This window comes from Bos mutus, chromosome 18 (genome assembly GCF_027580195.1).
Source record: "Bos mutus isolate GX-2022 chromosome 18, NWIPB_WYAK_1.1, whole genome shotgun sequence".
In the NCBI taxonomy this organism is placed as follows: domain Eukaryota; kingdom Metazoa; phylum Chordata; class Mammalia; order Artiodactyla; family Bovidae; genus Bos; species Bos mutus.
This window is the reverse complement of record NC_091634.1, coordinates 6,170,269-6,186,341: the sequence shown is the minus strand read 5'-3', so window position 1 is coordinate 6,186,341 and position 16,073 is coordinate 6,170,269. Positions and strand designations below refer to the sequence as shown.

Below are 16,073 nucleotides of genomic sequence, written 5' to 3'. Positions count from 1 at the left end.
ATGGGCAAGAGCAAGCTTGCCAACTGGACAGTTGCTTAGCTGGAGGTGGTCATTTAAGATCTGAGGAGGGCCAATCAGACTCCTTTTCCTGAAGGATATGGATGCAGAGAGAGAGAGAAAGGGAATATCCTAATTTTGTTTCCTAATTTTCCGCAACTGCAGCAGGTCCTGTTAATTTCCTACCTAACAACCATTCCCCTTTCCATGCTTTCTTGCTGGCAAAGCCCACACCCCACGATATAGACTAGAAATGACAGATGCTCACTTCTCAGACTGCATTGCAACCCAGTCTGGCCCCCTAGAACCCAGTCTGGCAAATGAGAAAGGAGAACTCTTCTAGGGAGAAAATAAAAATGTCAAACACATAAGGGAGAGGCCCTTGTCCACATTTTCTGCTTTAGATGTCACTGTCTGAGAACAGGATGCGTGGTACCGTTCCAGACAGTTTGTACCCATGCGGGGAAAGCAAACTATTCTCAGAGATGCCAACTTAGTGCCTGACACTGAGCCGCTGAGCTAACCCTGGGATTTTGTGTCTTTAAAATGTTAGATGAGCAAAAGAAATTTCTACCACGAGCAAAAGAAATCTCTACCATGAGCAAAAGAAATCTCTACCATTTCAGTTCTCTCTGTTGGGAATTCTGTTTTCTTCAGCTGACGGCGTTATAACAGCTTCAGCATTATAAGCCTGCAGTTCCAAATGACCATTTGTTACCATTGCAAAGATCTGCCTGAGAACGAAGTCAATAAAGGACAAAGCAGAATCTCTCAAACACCTGGGTCCAACCCTGCCTGAAGTTCTTCTGTACTCTCAGGCTTCCATGAAGGTCCTTCATTTCTGCTTGTGGCTTACAATAGTCTGGGTTGCATTTTGTGTCCTGTGACTACAGTGGTCCTGGCCAATGTGAAATTTAGAAAAGTTCAGAGGAAAAAAAAAAGGAAAGTTCAGAGAAATCAGTTAAGTAGCCAAAGGTCACTCTGCCAGTGAATGAAACATTTGTTTGAATGCAGAGCCGAGATGTTCCAACCCAGCTTCCCAGTCCCAGAAAGGACAGGAGCCCCAGATGGAGTGAGACCCAAAGTATGTGTTTATTCTGGAGTTGATAGCAGCAGCAGTGGGGGGAATCGGCCAGACTCAGGGTGTGGTGAACAGAAAGGGTGGACACGGGCGTGTGCGTGTCTAGGGGAACATGGGAGATTGGTCCGTTGACATTCACAGCCAGCACGAGGGTTAGGACACTAAGTCTTGTAGAAACAGCAAAGAGACAGACGACAGACAGACAGAGGTTTTGGGGGGACAGGGATCCCCCAGACATGCATGGCCCCTCACCTGGATGGGGAACCCCGGGGAGGGAAGACAGACACAGTGGAGACTGAATGCCCCCCACCCTGAAACAGGGAGCTGGGCCCGCCTGCCTCCCACCACCCCCAAGCCTCCAGGGGTAGAAGGATGGGCAGGCCCAGGGCTGCCTCGCACCACGCAGCTCGGACGTTATGGCTTCGAGGAGATGAATTCACAGTCCGGGCAGGAAGGGATGGGGTCCTCAGGGGGCCTGGTCTGATTCCAAGCCTTGGCCAGACCTGCAGGACCGGGCAGCAAGGAAACATTAGTGATGGCGGACAGCCAGCCCAGGACCTGGCTGGTCATGACTGTCAAACACCCCATGGACCCAGGAATCCCAGTGCTATGTCCCTCCATCCTGACTTGGGTATCCAGCCCCTCCCACCCCTGGTCTGGGTTCCTTACCTCTCACTCTGAGTTCTCTTTCTCTGACAATCCTTTGCTGCCTTTTGTGAAGCTGGTCAAAGTCTTTTCCTGAAGGGGGAAATCCAGAAGGCTCAGGAGGAGGGGACAGAGGCAAAACAGTGGCTAGTAATGAACCTAATAAGACATCACACCTGTTTTCATCATTTATAGTTCTCTTTTTTGCCCAGCTCTGAAGTGATGGGGCAAGTGGTACTACAGTCCCATTCTACAGATGAGAAAACAGAGGCACGAAGAAGACATCACTGGAAATGTGAGAAGAGATGATGAGGCCACTGGGGTGATAGGGAAGACCCTGCACAGCCCCCGAGAAGCTGAAACCCAGTCCTGAGAGTGCTGGGGAGCCATGGGAGGGCTGAGCTAGAGAATGGTCAGGATCAGCCACAGAACATCATTGGCTGAAAGTCAAGGTCATGGCCAGACTCTGCCAGGGTTCAGCTCCTCTCCACTGAGGAGTACGGCGAGCGTGGCTCACAGGAGCTGCCAGAGAAGTTTGTGAATAAACGAGTGAGTGAATTAGAAGAAGAGTAAGTGATAAAAGGAGGGAGAGCTGCCATCTGTTCAGCTAAGTATAATCAGTCTTTTCAAAACTCACTTCTGAGTTCTGCGCTCAGCCCTTTACATCCCTCCCCACTCCAACCCCAGAGAAAACTTCAAAGCAAGGCCACACTAGTCAGTTCCAAGTGAGGAACTGAATCCAGGTGTAAAATGCAAGGTACACCCAAACTCAGCAATCCAGATAAATGCTATTGTAATACCATCTTAAAAAAAAAAATCAAAATCAATGCAAAAAGAGTCCATGATGAGCAAAATATAAATTTTAAGTAAAAGCTAGTCCAGTGCCATCTTAAAGAAAACTTGTTTTATTTAAAATTGAAATTTATTTAAATTGTCAGTAAAGGCCAGTTTCTAGGCTCAGGAACCAAAGACAAAAGGAGAAATATGTACTCAATTTTTTTGTATTTTTTGTCTCCCGCCCCCCCCCCCGGAATATTAAACTAGTTGGGAAAATATTGGAAAAAAAAAAAAAAAAGAGTAAGTGTACTGAAATTCATACTATCTTAAATGTTTTAATTTTACCCTGTAAGAATTTAGTATACTCTTACTTTCTTGGCTTTAGTGACAGTAGTCATCAATAGTTTTGAAAGTTACTTCTTTGCTTTTCTTGGATTCAAATGAGAGAATGCTTGAAAATTTCTCTTGACCAATTAAGGACCTTAAGTGATCTTAAATTTTTAATTTAAAAATTGTCAAGCTGGTTCTCCCGTGACCCCCAAGGCCTCCTGGGGTCTTCCCATCCCCTTCTTTCTCTGCTCCAGGCTCACCACTGACGCCCCTCTTCTAGATGATTTGGAGGAACTGGCAGCCTTACCCTCTTCCTACAAGCTTCTTTACCTAAGCCATTTCTTCTCAACCTCTATGCCTCTGCCGAGAAGCCCTCCAGGACTCCCTAATTGAAAGGGCACCCCCCCAACTCCCCTCCAGATTCCCTTCCCCCAGACTCTCAAACATTTTGGACCGCAACCCCCAGGGAAAAAATAAATTAATACCACAATCCTTGGTTTCCTGCCCTGTGAAAATTTCTGTTCTGTTCTATTTCAATTTTATTTTCTTATTCATTTCAAAAGAAAAATTGTTGATCCTTACCCAGTAAACCACAGTCCACCAATTTTCACAGGCTGCTTTAAATAACAAATGAAGAAAGCCCTGCTCTATTTTATCATCGAGGTTTTTTTTTCCCCTTTTATTTGGGACTTCATATCATGGGTAATAATAAAAAGAGTAGCTGACTATTTACTGAGAGGCGGACACTTAGTCCTGCATTAACTCACTGCATCTTCACATCTGTCCTAACAATAGACGCTTCTAACGGCCCCATTTCCCAGCTGGGGAAACTGGTGGCACAGAGAGATCAAGGAACTTGCTCTAAGTCATACCGCTAAAGAGGGCAGAGCGGGGATTCGAACCTGTGACTGAGCAGCCCATAAAGACATGAGGGGTTGCGCGAATGAAGGGGAGCGTGGTGCCCCACTCACCTCCACCAGCTGATGCCAGTGCTCCACGGGCTTGCGTGGGTTGGCCAGCATCTCAGCCCAGTGCTCGCGGCCGTGGGGGTCGGCGGCGTCGGGACCCACGCGGCACACGCCGATCACCTCGTTGTGCCCGATGCTGGAGGTCACGGGTGGGGGCCGGTGAGCACCCCAGAGGCCGGCAGGCCGGGCTCCACACCCCGCTCTCACCCCGCCCCCCGCCTCACCAGTCGTAGTCCACCACCGCGATGCTGAGCCCCACGTTCTCCACGCTCTCAGGGGCCACGTCGAACACCAGCGCCTCGTTGTACGTGGGGTTCAGCGTGTTCTTCTTGATGGAGGTTTTCCGCTTCTTCAGACGCCGCCCCTCGCTGATCAGAGAGGCCTTCACATAGGGGTCTGGGGGCGGGCGTGAAGGGAGGGCGCTGAACCGGGTCTTCGGCCCTCGGACCCCATCACGGACCCCAGACCTTTCTCCCAAACCCAAGCGTTTGGTTCCCCAACCTTTTCTCTCCTAGCCCCTCAGATCCAGGAGCCCAGATCCCAGACTCTCTTCTCCCAGACTTAGGGGGTCTGGACCCCCTCCCCTCCTCTCTCAGGACTCTGTGGAGTCTGGGCTTCCAGCCCCCTCCTCGCTCAGACCCAGGAGTCTCACCCCCCTCCCCGCCCCTCAGAAGCCGGCGCCTTTCCGGAACCCACCTGAGAAGCCGGTGAGGTCCATCGCTTTGAGGTTAGAGGCTTTGATGATAGTCACGGTGAGGCGGCCGGCCGTGGGGAGGTAGCAGAGTGAGAAGTTGAGCTCCCCAAGATCTGCCTTTTCCTGCAGTGGGGAAAGGGGGCCAGCGGTGCTCTGTCTCAGCCTTCCCCCCAGCCTCTCCCTGACTTCCCCATCTCCAGCCTCCAGCTCTCCTGCCTGATTTCCAGGGCTCAGGTTTCCGATCCACTTAACAATCTGACTCCGGGCCAATACCTGGTAAACTCCCCGGCCACAGCGGCCCACCACCGTCAAAGCCTATTTGTTCTGCGGGGAAAACTGGAAGAGGCGTGGGGGGGGGAGAAGGACAGAAAGAGGGAGGCAGAGAGAACACTGTGAGAGATCGGCTGAGACAGAGATGCAAACGCCCAGAGAGAGTCACAACGACAGATCCACAGAATTCTAGAGTCAGAAAGACCCAGAGCAGAGTGGGGCGGGCGGGGGGTTGGTGTGGCAATCCCTGGTGCAGACAGTAAAGAATCTGCCTGCAATGCAGGAGACTCGGCTTCCCTGGGTCGGGAAGATCCCCTGGAGAAGGGAATGGCAACCCACTCCCGTATTCCTGCCTGGAGAATCCCATGGACAGAGGAGCCTCGTGGGCTACAGTCCATGGGGTTGCAAAGAGTCCGACACGACTGAAGTGACTAACACATATGGAGACCCAGCGAGTGACAGAGACCCAGAATGAGAGGGGAGGGGAAAAGGTGGGGGAGGGGGGTGCAGGAGGAGAGAGAGGAATAGAGGCAGAGACCTACATGGAGAAGGGACAGAGATCCAGAGAGGTGGGATAGAGGTCTAGAGAGGTGAGAAAAGACACACAGAGAGGTCAATCTTGGGGCAGGAGACAGACAAGAGCCAGCATGAGGTTACAAGGGAGGCAGATCCCCTGCCTCGACACACGCAGAAGGACCTGGAGCGGCGGCCAGGGCTAGGGGCCCTACGCCCTGGCTGCCCTGGTCTTCAGCCTCATCTCAGTGCCTCACCCCCAACCCACGCAGCCGGAGCCCAGGTCCCTAGACTCCCCACTGGCTCCCCTGAGGCTCTGCCCCGGCTGTGTCCTCAGCAAGAATACCCACCCTCCCTGTCGCTTCTCAGTCATCAAGCCTCAGCTTAGCTGTCACCTCTTCCCACATGCTCCCAGACTCCCTGCCGCCCTGTGCAAAGACTCCCCCCAGGCGTCCCCATGATGCTGGCCCCTGTGTGACCACCTAGGCCTGGAGCGATCAGGAGGAGAAGAGAAAATGTGAGGTGATGCAGGAGACAAGGATGGATGCAGAAGGGAGCCCTTGAGCAGGGTGGCCTCGGGGAACAACAGGGAGCAGGGCCAGGACCCTACGACTAGTCAGGTAGTTCTCAGAGCCTGAGCTTGGGGGACAGAGCAAGCGGGCTGTGGTCCCCCCAGGTGAAGGGGACCTTAGGAAGAGCCACACATGCCTGGTTCAACCGTGTCCTTGTATGTATGGGAAAATGGAGGCTCAGAGACGGGAAGGAGCTTGAGTCAGGCCATCGGGTGGGCAAAACCAGCCCTCTCAAGATATGAGCAAAACCAGCCCTCTCAAGATATGAGGACAGGGCTTACACCCCTCCCCACTCACACACAGCTTCCCCAGATCAACAGAGAGCTGGAATGTTGGGAAACCCACGGACTGGAACTGAGAGGGCTGAGGAGTTGGGAGGGTGCGAAGTTCGGGGTGCGGAAGGGGTCGGGACACCCAAACAAAGACCTAGGAACTGGGTTCGGGGAAGGATTGGATGTACAGGAGAACGAGGCTGTAAGACAGGAGGAAGGGGCCAGTGGGGATGTCGGGGGCACTGGGGAGATGTCAGGACGTCGGGGATTCCAGTGTGAGGCTCTAGCGAATCACACTATCAGGGTTCCGGTGGAGACCATGAAGACACAGAGGATTCGATTAAATTAGAGAGCTTGAGGGTCAGGGCTTTGAAACAAAATGTTTAGAGATCAGAGGGGCTGGGGGAGGCGTCTCAGGAAGACTGGGAATTGAAAAATGAGGAGGTTGTAAAGGGGAAGGAAGTTTAACAAACAAAAGCTGGGAACTCTAGGCTTGGGAAATTGAAGGGTCAGGAATCCGGGGTCAGAGGGCAGAAGTCATGGGGTCACAGCCTGGAGTTTTGATAAAACGGGTGGTGTCTGTTATAGTTTTCTTCATGGTTACCATCAGATGTCAAAGTGGAGTCAGAAGTTGGGAAATCTGGAGCCTGGTTCTGATGTTAATATTTAACTAAGTGCAGAAGGGGAGCGGGAGCCCATTATACCATTCTCCATTCCTGCTTGTACGTTTGCAGAACTTTCAGTAAAATAAAGTTGAAAACTCCAGGATCCAGGAGTTATGAGGGTGTGAAGTAGTAGGGGGGCAAGGAGATGGCAAGCTGAGGGGTCCTGGGTCCCCTGGGGAAGGGGGTGCGGGAGCCACTGACCGAGCCGCCCTCCACGATGTCCCTCCACAGCGGGCGGTCGGGGGGCTGCTCGGCCAGCTCCAGGAGGTTGTCCAGCACCACCTGGCCGATGAGATCGTGCCGGGAGAAGCGGTCAAAATCATAGACGCTGAAGTGCAGTTTGCGCTGCGCCAACTCAGCCAGCGGCACCGAGAACTGAAACGTCTCATTGAAGACGGGGTTCAGGGTCTTCCTGTGCACCTGCAGGGGGCGGGCGAGGAAGGAATTCAGACACCATGCCCACCTGCCCCTCCTCCCTCGGACCCCGCCCCTCCCTCCCTGGGACCCGGATGTCCAGCCCTCCACTCCAGACCTTGGTCTGAAACTTCTTCTTGCGGTCAGGCAGCAGGTAGATCTTGACGTAGGGATCTGAGAAGCCATTGGAGTCCTTGGCCGGGAGGTCCAAGGCCTGCAGGATCCGCACCACCAGCTGGTCGGAGCCGTAGAGATACCGCAGGGCGAAGCTGATGCGGCCACAGGGCGCCCCCGCGCCGGCCTCCCCAGAGCCAGGGGCCCCGCCGCCCCGCCGGCCACCGGGTCCAGTCCCCTGGTACAGCTCCGGCTTGATCTGTCCGATGAGCTTGGCCTTTTCCTCTCCGCCCGGCAGGGGTAAGGGTAGGGCGGGCGGCCGCTCCTCACTGCCCGGGTCCGGCTGCGGGGTCAGGGTCTGCTGGGTGAGGGGCCGGGGTAGGGCGGGGTACCTGTAGGGGGTGAGGAAGACAGATGGAGTCAGTGGCTCTGATCTCTGACTGCACCTGAAAACCTGGGGGGCCCTTCCCGGCCTTCTCCTCAAGCCCCACAGCCAGGCGCCCACAGACCCCCACCTCTGCCCACTGTGACCTTGGGCAGGGCGCTCGAATCCTCTGAGCCTCAGTTTCCCCATCTGTACGGGGGGCGGGGGGTGGCCATCCCCTTCTCTAAGCTAGCTCCACCCCAGACCTGGGCTCTCACCAGCCTCTCAAAGCTTCCATCTGACCTCCAGGAGTGACCCTGAATAACTTCTCTGTGGAGCCCAGGGGCTTCACACAGCCCAGACCATCCAACCCCCATCTGCCCTTCTCCAAATTTCCCCGGCCCATCCTCACCCTCTCCCGCCTGGCCATGGCTCCCGCTGGCCTGTTCTTTCTCTCTCAACTGTCTTTTCTGTGCTTGTGGAACACTATGGAAGCCCACAGCTCCATCCTTAACCATCTTGGCCATCATCTTCCCTTCTCACCCATATGCTTTCCCTGGACAAGCTCATCTGTGCCCCAGGTTTCCACGACCACCAGCAGCCTCTGTCTGCTAAGTGTGTCTCCTGGGCTCTAGCCAGGTTCAGCCTCCCAGCCCCATGAGACACCACATACCTCTTGTGTTCCCCACTGGGCTCGCTCCCTTCTCCCCAGCCCACTCCCTCTCCCAGCCCCCTACGATCCACCTCAGCCTGCAGGACAGATACCTGGGGCCATCCTCACCTCCTCTCTCCCCTCAAACCCTTTCCCTCCCGTCTCCTGAATTTTCCCACCCCCACGGTCCCTGCTCATCCATCCTTTCCTGCACGAACCACTGCACCCATGGTGAAGTCCATGTGGTGGGGCCCCTAGTGATGACTGGACAGGGCAGTGCCAGATGCACTGAGAGGCAGGCATGGGGCTGGGAGAAGCAGGGGGGTCGGGAGCACGGAGCCATGAAAAGGGATGCGGGGTGAGATGCCTCCAGCTACTGATCAGTGCTCCCAGAGTGACTTTGAGCAGGTCATTAACACCCTCTGAGCCTCAGTTTCTTCATAACCAGTGTATCCATCAACCTCTGGAGGGCTTCCCCAGAGACCTCAGACTACATTTTCCATGAGCCCCTGACCAGCCCCTACCTGGAGGAGAACCACCGATGAACCTCTGGGGCCTGAGACAGTCCTTCTAGAAGGCAGTTTCCCCCAGATGCTCCCCCAGGTCCCTCCCGTTCAACAAGACCCAGATAAGCTCAGGGTCTCCCTCAAACCCTCCCCTCTTCCTAGGTCCTCTGACAGTGCCACCATCCACCTGATCACCAGGCCAGACCCCTGGGTGCTGTCCTTACCTCCTCCGACCCCCTCCTACCCGCAGCCGTCAGGCCCCGGTTCCATCCCCAACTCACTGCCCCCTGACTCTCTCTAGCTCATCTCTGCCTCCGCCGCCCCGTGATCTCAGCGCAGGCTTGTCCTCTCCTGCCTGGACTCTCGGCGTCCAGTCTGTCCCCTGTGTGGCCCCAGAGAGGTCTTTCTATACCCAGAGCTGACCTCCTCTGCTCAAGCCTTCCGTGGCTCCCCAGCATCCCAGGACAACGTTCCAGACCCTCAATCTGGCATCCAAGACCCTGTGTGATCCGGTCCCCGCCGTGTCCCCTAGGCTGCCTTTCTGCAGCCCTGGCCTGGCTGGCTCAGGACAAGCTGGTCTGGGGATCCACTTCCCCTGGACTGGGAGTGGCATGAGGGTCTGTGTGCAGTGCTCACCTCTACTTTTTCCCAACACCCAGCTCAGGTCTCGGTCATATTAGGCACTCAATATGCATGCATAGGATCAGGATCAATGGATCAGTGAACTGCAGGTCCCACCAGTGATGAATTGCTCTGTGCTGCAGGGAATCGGGGGTCTAATCTCCATTCTCTCCCACCTTCCTGATCTCTGAGTCCTGTCCCTATCTTCCTCCTTCTGCTGGTTTTAAGAGCTCAGAGCTCTAGCCCCCTCCTCCCTCAAACTCAGGAGTCTGGGTCCCCAGCCTCGTCTTTCTCCAGGAACCAGGACTCCATGCCCCAAGCTCCCTCCTTTCCCAGGACTCAGGAGCGCCACAGATGGGAAGGCAACACTAAAGAGGAAAGGAAGTTCAGAGTGGGCCCCCAGCCTGGTGGCCTGTCTCACCTGGTGGTGGGTGCCAGGCTTGTGACCTGCTGATGCGACTGGGCACTGGGCAGGCCCCCACCACTGGGGGGCAGCAGGAGCAGCCCCGAGCCTGCCCCGCCCTCGGAGGGCAGCTCGGGAGATGTCTGGCTCGGTTTGACCCCCGCGGCTACTGCAGCAGCTGCGGCCTCTGGGTAGGAGTCCATGTCCAAGTAAGAGGGCTCAGGGGGGTCAGACCCCCCTAGGCTGCCCGGCTCCAGCAGCTCAGCGAAGGGCGGGTGGTGGGCCGTGTGGGCATGGTGGTGCGGGCCCCCCAGCAGGGGATGGCCACCCAAGCCGGCCCCCAGGTGGTGCCCGCCACCGCCTACCAGGCCTGCCAGCCCGACCCCGGGGCCTAGGTCTTTGCGCAAGGGACCACCGCCCACGGTTGAGCCTCCCTTGTCCCGCCAGGGCACCCAGCACAGCTTCCACGACACGAAGAGGGAGACACCCAGAAGGACAATGCCACAGAACGTCACGATGACCGACAGCAGGCTCACGGAGATGTCTGGAGAGAGTGAGGACAAAGGTCAGGGGTCAGGGTGGGGTCGGAATTTAGCTTCCCGCTGCTCTCCCCCAAAAAGCTAAGTTTCAGTGTTGGCCTCTCACCGTCCTAAACACATTACACATACTACTCAGTGTAGACTCCACGGCTACGCAACGTCAGTGTCTCCATCTACCCATTTTAAAGACAGGGAAACTGAGAGTTTGGGTGACTTGTCTAAGGCTACACAGCTAGTCCATGACAGATCTGGGATTGGAACCAGCAGCCTGTCTTCAGATTTCATCCTTTTTTATCCTCTTGATCGCATTGCCTCTCCTATAAGTGGGTACATCCTCCAATTTAGAACCAAGCTTCCCCCAAATGCTCAGAGGTGATCAAAGAGAGGGGAGACTGCATGGCACAGTTAGATAGGTCAGGGTTCAAATTCCAGCTCACAGTGTGGCTTTCGGAATATATCTTCACCTCTCTGAGCTTGACCTGCTCCATTTGTCCAATGGGGAAAACTCCGTTCTGCCTGTCATAGCAGTTTTAAAGAATGGAGGGAGTGAATGGCTCGCAGAGGAAGCTGGGGAAGATAATAGCAAGCATTTCTTGAGAGGTTACTGTGCTTTATAGACATTAGCTTCCTTATGCCTCACGGGCACCCTAGGAGCTTGGCAACATGATTATGCCCATTAGTACTTTTCACAAAAGGAAACTGAGACCTAGAGACATGAAGTTACCACAGACACGAAGTCCTGTAGATGGAGTGGAGGAGGCAGAATCTGAGTCCGGAGCGCCTGGCTCCGGAGCCCACCGACTTCACCACTGGGCTACCACAATTCAGTGTTTCCCAGTGAATGGCGGTTCATTGGGTTCATTGAACCCACTGGCAGTTCACTGGCGGTTCATTCACGAATGGCAGACTTTTTGTTAGGATGATAAATCCTACTACTGCCATCTGCATCCAGCACTGTCACCCCCACCGCTAACACACTCTGAATGCTTGCTGTGTGCTGATATGCCTTTCAGAGAAACCCGGGACAGCCCAGATCTTGAACTGAAGCTTCGTTCAGTAAGTGGTGCCAGGAGTAGGGTTTTTCCAGGAAATGTGAGTTTGTTTGGGGGTTGACTCTTGGGTGTCCATGAAGTGGATCACAAAGGGAAATTCCTGCTCTGTACAGACAGTGGGTTATGGGGTGCACGGGGGAGGAGCAGGTCACCAAAGCATTGGCAGCAAGGACAGTAGGGTGGAAGCGCTGTGTCCTGTCCGTTCAGGGAGCGCTTGGTGACAAGGGGATGCGCTTCAGTCCTGAACTGCCCAGTGGATCTAAGTCAGTGGCCCCTGATGTTCATCCTCATGACACTATACCACCTGAGGGTGAGTGATCCTATATTACGGATAAGGCAACTGAGGCTCAGAGAGACAGGAAGTGACCCTGCAGGGCCACAGTGCAGGCAGCGGCAGGACTCTGAGTTTCCCACCCCACTCCAGCCCCTTAGGGTGTCCGTTTTGGAATGATCAGCACCTACTTAGAGTTCTGGGGGCCTGTTAGAAACCAGAGCAAGGCCTGTTAGAAACCAGCCTTCTGAACGTGGGAAGAACTAAGCAAAAGGGGTCGTTTTGGAAGAGGAGGGGGAGAAAAGTTGGACAGATGCCATCCCCCACTGTTAGCCTGACTCAGACTCTCTCCAAGTCAAAGTCCTAGGAATCACTGAATTTGAGGGTGGTCCTGAGACACCCCACCCCCAGCTTGCCAAATTGCAGTAGTGTGCTAGACTTCCTGGGGTCACAGTCGGGCTCTTCTGCATACAGACGGTGAGACCCCGAGTGAGCTGCTGCAGCTCTCTGGGCCTCATCCCTTATCACCAGCCCCTGGACACCCTGCACTTAAGATGCTGAGCCCTGCCCTGGTGCTCAGCCAGTGTGACCGTCATTCTAACGTCCCAACTCCTGCTTTGTGAAGGTTTCTCATCTGGACAAAGGCGCTCGTGATATTCCCTAGCTCTCAGAACCCTACTGCTCGCTAGCTGGGGGACCAACCACTCCATCTGAACCTCAGTTTCCCCCATTGAAAATAAGGATTATAACTATATTCAGTGTCATATAATAACATATAATGGAAAGGAATCTGAAAAAGAATATATGCATCAATATCTACCTATATCTGAATCACTTTGCCATATACATGAATCTTTGTAAATCAACTGTACTTCAATTAAAAAATTTTTAAATAAAATTAAAAAAAGAGAAGATGGGGATTATATGTACCACAAAGGGTCATCATGAGTAATTGATGAGATATGTGAAGGACCTTGCATACTGCCTGGCACACAATCGGTGCTCAGTAAGGATATTTCAACATTTATGGAATGCCCACTGTGTGCCCAGCTTGTTCTTAGCAAGTCACATGTGTTATATCATTTGAGTCTCTGAGCTGCTCCATGGAGTAGTCACTTTTATTATTCCCATTTTCCAGATGAGGAAACTGAGGTACAGAAGAACCCATGCATTTAATAAGTGGGGGAGATGGGATTTGAACCCAGACAAGTCAGACAGACTGATTTAGAGCCTGAGCTTCTAAGCACTATGTGAGATGCACAAAGACATTTGAAGGGGGTGTGTGCAGCAGTGGAGTGGGGGTGGGGAGGGTGGATAGGAGGCCCGCAGGGCAAAACTCAAAAGGCCGTGGGTCAAATGGACCGCATAGCTCTTTCTCCTTAGATTAGAGGTAAGGGGGATCAGCAACAGGCAGGATGGAAGCAAGACTCTAAGAGGGACTGGCTCCACAAGGCACAGGAAGCTGAGCAAGGCTGCTCTAAATCTCTAAAAATTCTGCCTATGGTGGAAGCAGAGGGCTGGTCAACATGGCTGGGGGTGCTGACCTGCATCTGGGCCCCGGGGATAGCCTCTGATCCGAAGGTCGTTGAACTCTTGGCACCTGTCACTGGTGTCGGCATCTCGGACCCGCGCACAGAGGTCTGAGACCAGGATGAGTGCCCGACGGCAGAGGTCATCCTCGTAGTCTCCTGACATGGTGGCCAGCGAGTCCTGTGCTTGGGAGGGGCTGGGCAAGGGTACAGATGGGGAATGGGATGGGGGAGAGAAAGGGGGTGGATAAGGGGTGGAAAGAGAACGAAAGAGGATAGGCAAGGGGCAGTGATTGGGAGTGGAATGACAAAGGGACAGAGATTGGGGGGTGGAGGGACAAGGGGATGGAGATTGGGGGGGCAATGAACAAGGGAGAAGAGACTGGGAGGAAATGGACAAGGAGGAAAAGACTGGGAAGGCCAGTCAAGGGGCAGAGATTCAGGATGCACAAATAAAGGGTTGGATAGACAAGGAGACAAAGATTAGGGTTGCACAGATGCAGGGACAGAATTTAGGAATGGAGAGACAATGGAACGGCCATTTCTCCTTCACGCATACAACAGATATTCACTGGGCACCAACTACACATGAGGCACTGTGTGGGCTGTTGCAGATCCAGCAGGGAACAAGCCCCACTCAGTCCCTGGCTTCCTGGTGTCACAGTCCAATGAGAGGACATAAGGAGCATACAAATCAACAAACACACTCACATAAACACATAAACACACAGCCCTCAGACTGTGAGAAGTGCCCTAAAAGAAGGATATGTCACAAAGGGACCCGGAGGTGGGTCATCGGGGGAGTTCCCTGAAACCTGAAAGATGAGACGGAGCCAGCCATGGACAGTGGGCAGTGGGGCTGGAGTGAGGAAAACCATTCAAAACAGCGTGAGGAACGTGAGCAATGGCCCAGGGTGGGAAAGGGCTTGGGAGGTCCAGGGAACAGGAAGGTGTAGACAAGGAGAGGAGAGGGAGAGTGAGAAGGAGATGGATGGGGGTAGAGAGATAGGAGATGGTTGTCTGATGCTGGCTGTGGAGAGATGAAGGTGAAGGATGCAGAGATAAGGACCAAGTTGAGAGAGGGAGAGATAAGGGGAGGGGAGACAGAGATAATGGGAAGGGCAAACTGGGGCCTGGAAGAGAGGGACAGATGAACAGACAGACGGAGGGAAAGTCAAGGATTGAGACTTGGGATGGACAAGCCATAAAGAATAAGCTGGGTGTAATTCAAGGGAGTGTGAGAGATGGATGGACCAAGCGGGCAGTGATAAGTGCCAGGCAAGAGAGTGGACTGAAATATCTTCGAGAGACAAATAGTGGACAGGAGAATGGATGGGGTGCAGAAATAAAGGACAGAAAAACAATGGCCAGAAATCACAGATGGACAAAAGGATACAGTGGATGGAGGACTGGGCAGACAGTCATGGGGGCAGAAGGAAGGTTGGATTGGAGGGGGGGGGTGGTTCATAAAAGACAGGGAGAAATAGGTGGCTGTGGGGAGAAGGGGGAGTAGCGATACATGGTTTGGAGCTAGACATCAGAGATAGACTGGAAGGAGGGTGCAGGGGAAATTAGGGACGGACAGATCAGGGCTCACAGATGGACAGGTGTTGTGGGGTGCTGCAGAAGGCCAGGACTCTGAGACGGGCATAGTCAGACTCACCTGCGCTTATCCCTGCCTTGTCCTGGATGGCAGCGGAGGCGGCGGCTGGCGGTAGCCCATGGGGGTTGTAGGGTGGATAAGGGGCTGCGGAACTGTCCCCAAGAACCAGGTGGTGGGAGGGGGGGCCGGATCTGGGGGCCGTGGCCGTGAGAAAAAGCTCAGCCCGAGCCTCACATCTTGTCCTACTCGGGCCAGCTGCTCGACCCCAGGCGACGCCCGGGAGGTCCGGCCACCCCCTTCCCACCTTCGGGCCCCCAGCTCCCGTTAAGCTTAAAGACTACAATTCCCGGCAGGCCTTGCGCTCGCGTTGCTGCGGCTTCATAGACCAGGCACTGCAGGGACTGATGGGAGTTGGAGTCCTTAGTGCCTCTCCCGGCTGCAGAGAGGATGGGAATTTTTTTGGAGGTGGGGGGGCGGTTATGAGATGCCGGGGTCCCAAGGCGCTGCAGGGGAGAGGAATAATGTCTGGGACCTCGAGAAGCCGCGGAGTCCGAAGTCCAGAGGGGCCATGGAGTGGGTAAACCATCCCCACGCCCGGGGGATCGGTGGGAGAGGTTGGGGTGCACCCAGGTGTTTCGGGACCCCCCCTTTCAGAGCCACGTGCCCCTCCCCCGGGGCAGCCTGGAGACGCTGCAGCACTCCCACTCCCGGGTCGGAGATCCGCGCACCTCTGCCCCGACCCGCGCCCCCATGCGCCCGGGCCGCCCCCGGGGATGGGGCTGGGGCGGGGGCTCTGGCAGGGGGAGGGGGAGGAGCGGACTCACCCGGAGCTGCCCCTGCCGCCGCCGCCGCCGCCGCCGCCGCCGCAGCCCCGCGCGCCGGCCGCGGTGCCAGCTCGGCTCCTCCCCCCGCCCCTGTCGCAGGTCCTCGGCTCCTCCCCTCTCACCCCCTCCTTCTTCCCCTTCGAACCTGCGGCTTTCTAGCCGAAATCGCGCGGCCGCAGAGAGGAAGGAGGGCGCTTTCCCCGGACCGAGGCGTCTGAGACGCAGCGCACTTCCACCGCCGAGGAGACAGAGACCGGAGATCAGGACCCTCTGCTCCCCACAGGATCCAAGGGCTCCAGCCCCCAGCCCCTCCTCTCCTAGAGAAGTCAGGGACCCCGGTCATCTCTTCTCCAAGGACCCCGGGTACCGAGCTCCCAACCCCCTCCATTCTCAGATG

At 55.0% G+C, this 16,073-nt stretch overlaps 1 protein-coding gene across 1 annotated transcript; it reads right to left on the bottom strand.

The window, feature by feature from the left end:
• Positions 1-1,082: 1,082 nt before the first annotated feature.
• On the bottom strand, positions 1,083-15,753 carry SYT3 (synaptotagmin 3). The gene is made up of 11 exons (XM_070387250.1): positions 15,677-15,753; positions 14,913-15,043; positions 13,265-13,446; positions 9,877-10,402; positions 7,317-7,704; positions 6,986-7,204; positions 4,495-4,615; positions 4,023-4,194; positions 3,802-3,934; positions 1,748-1,816; positions 1,083-1,581 (listed from the first exon to the last, which is right to left on the bottom strand). Exons 3-10 carry the CDS (start codon positions 13,413-13,415, stop codon positions 1,751-1,753), a joined length of 1,776 nt encoding a protein of 591 aa, XP_070243351.1. The 5' UTR covers positions 13,416-13,446; positions 14,913-15,043; positions 15,677-15,753; the 3' UTR covers positions 1,083-1,581; positions 1,748-1,750.
• Between the last annotated feature and the right edge of the window lie 320 nt (positions 15,754-16,073).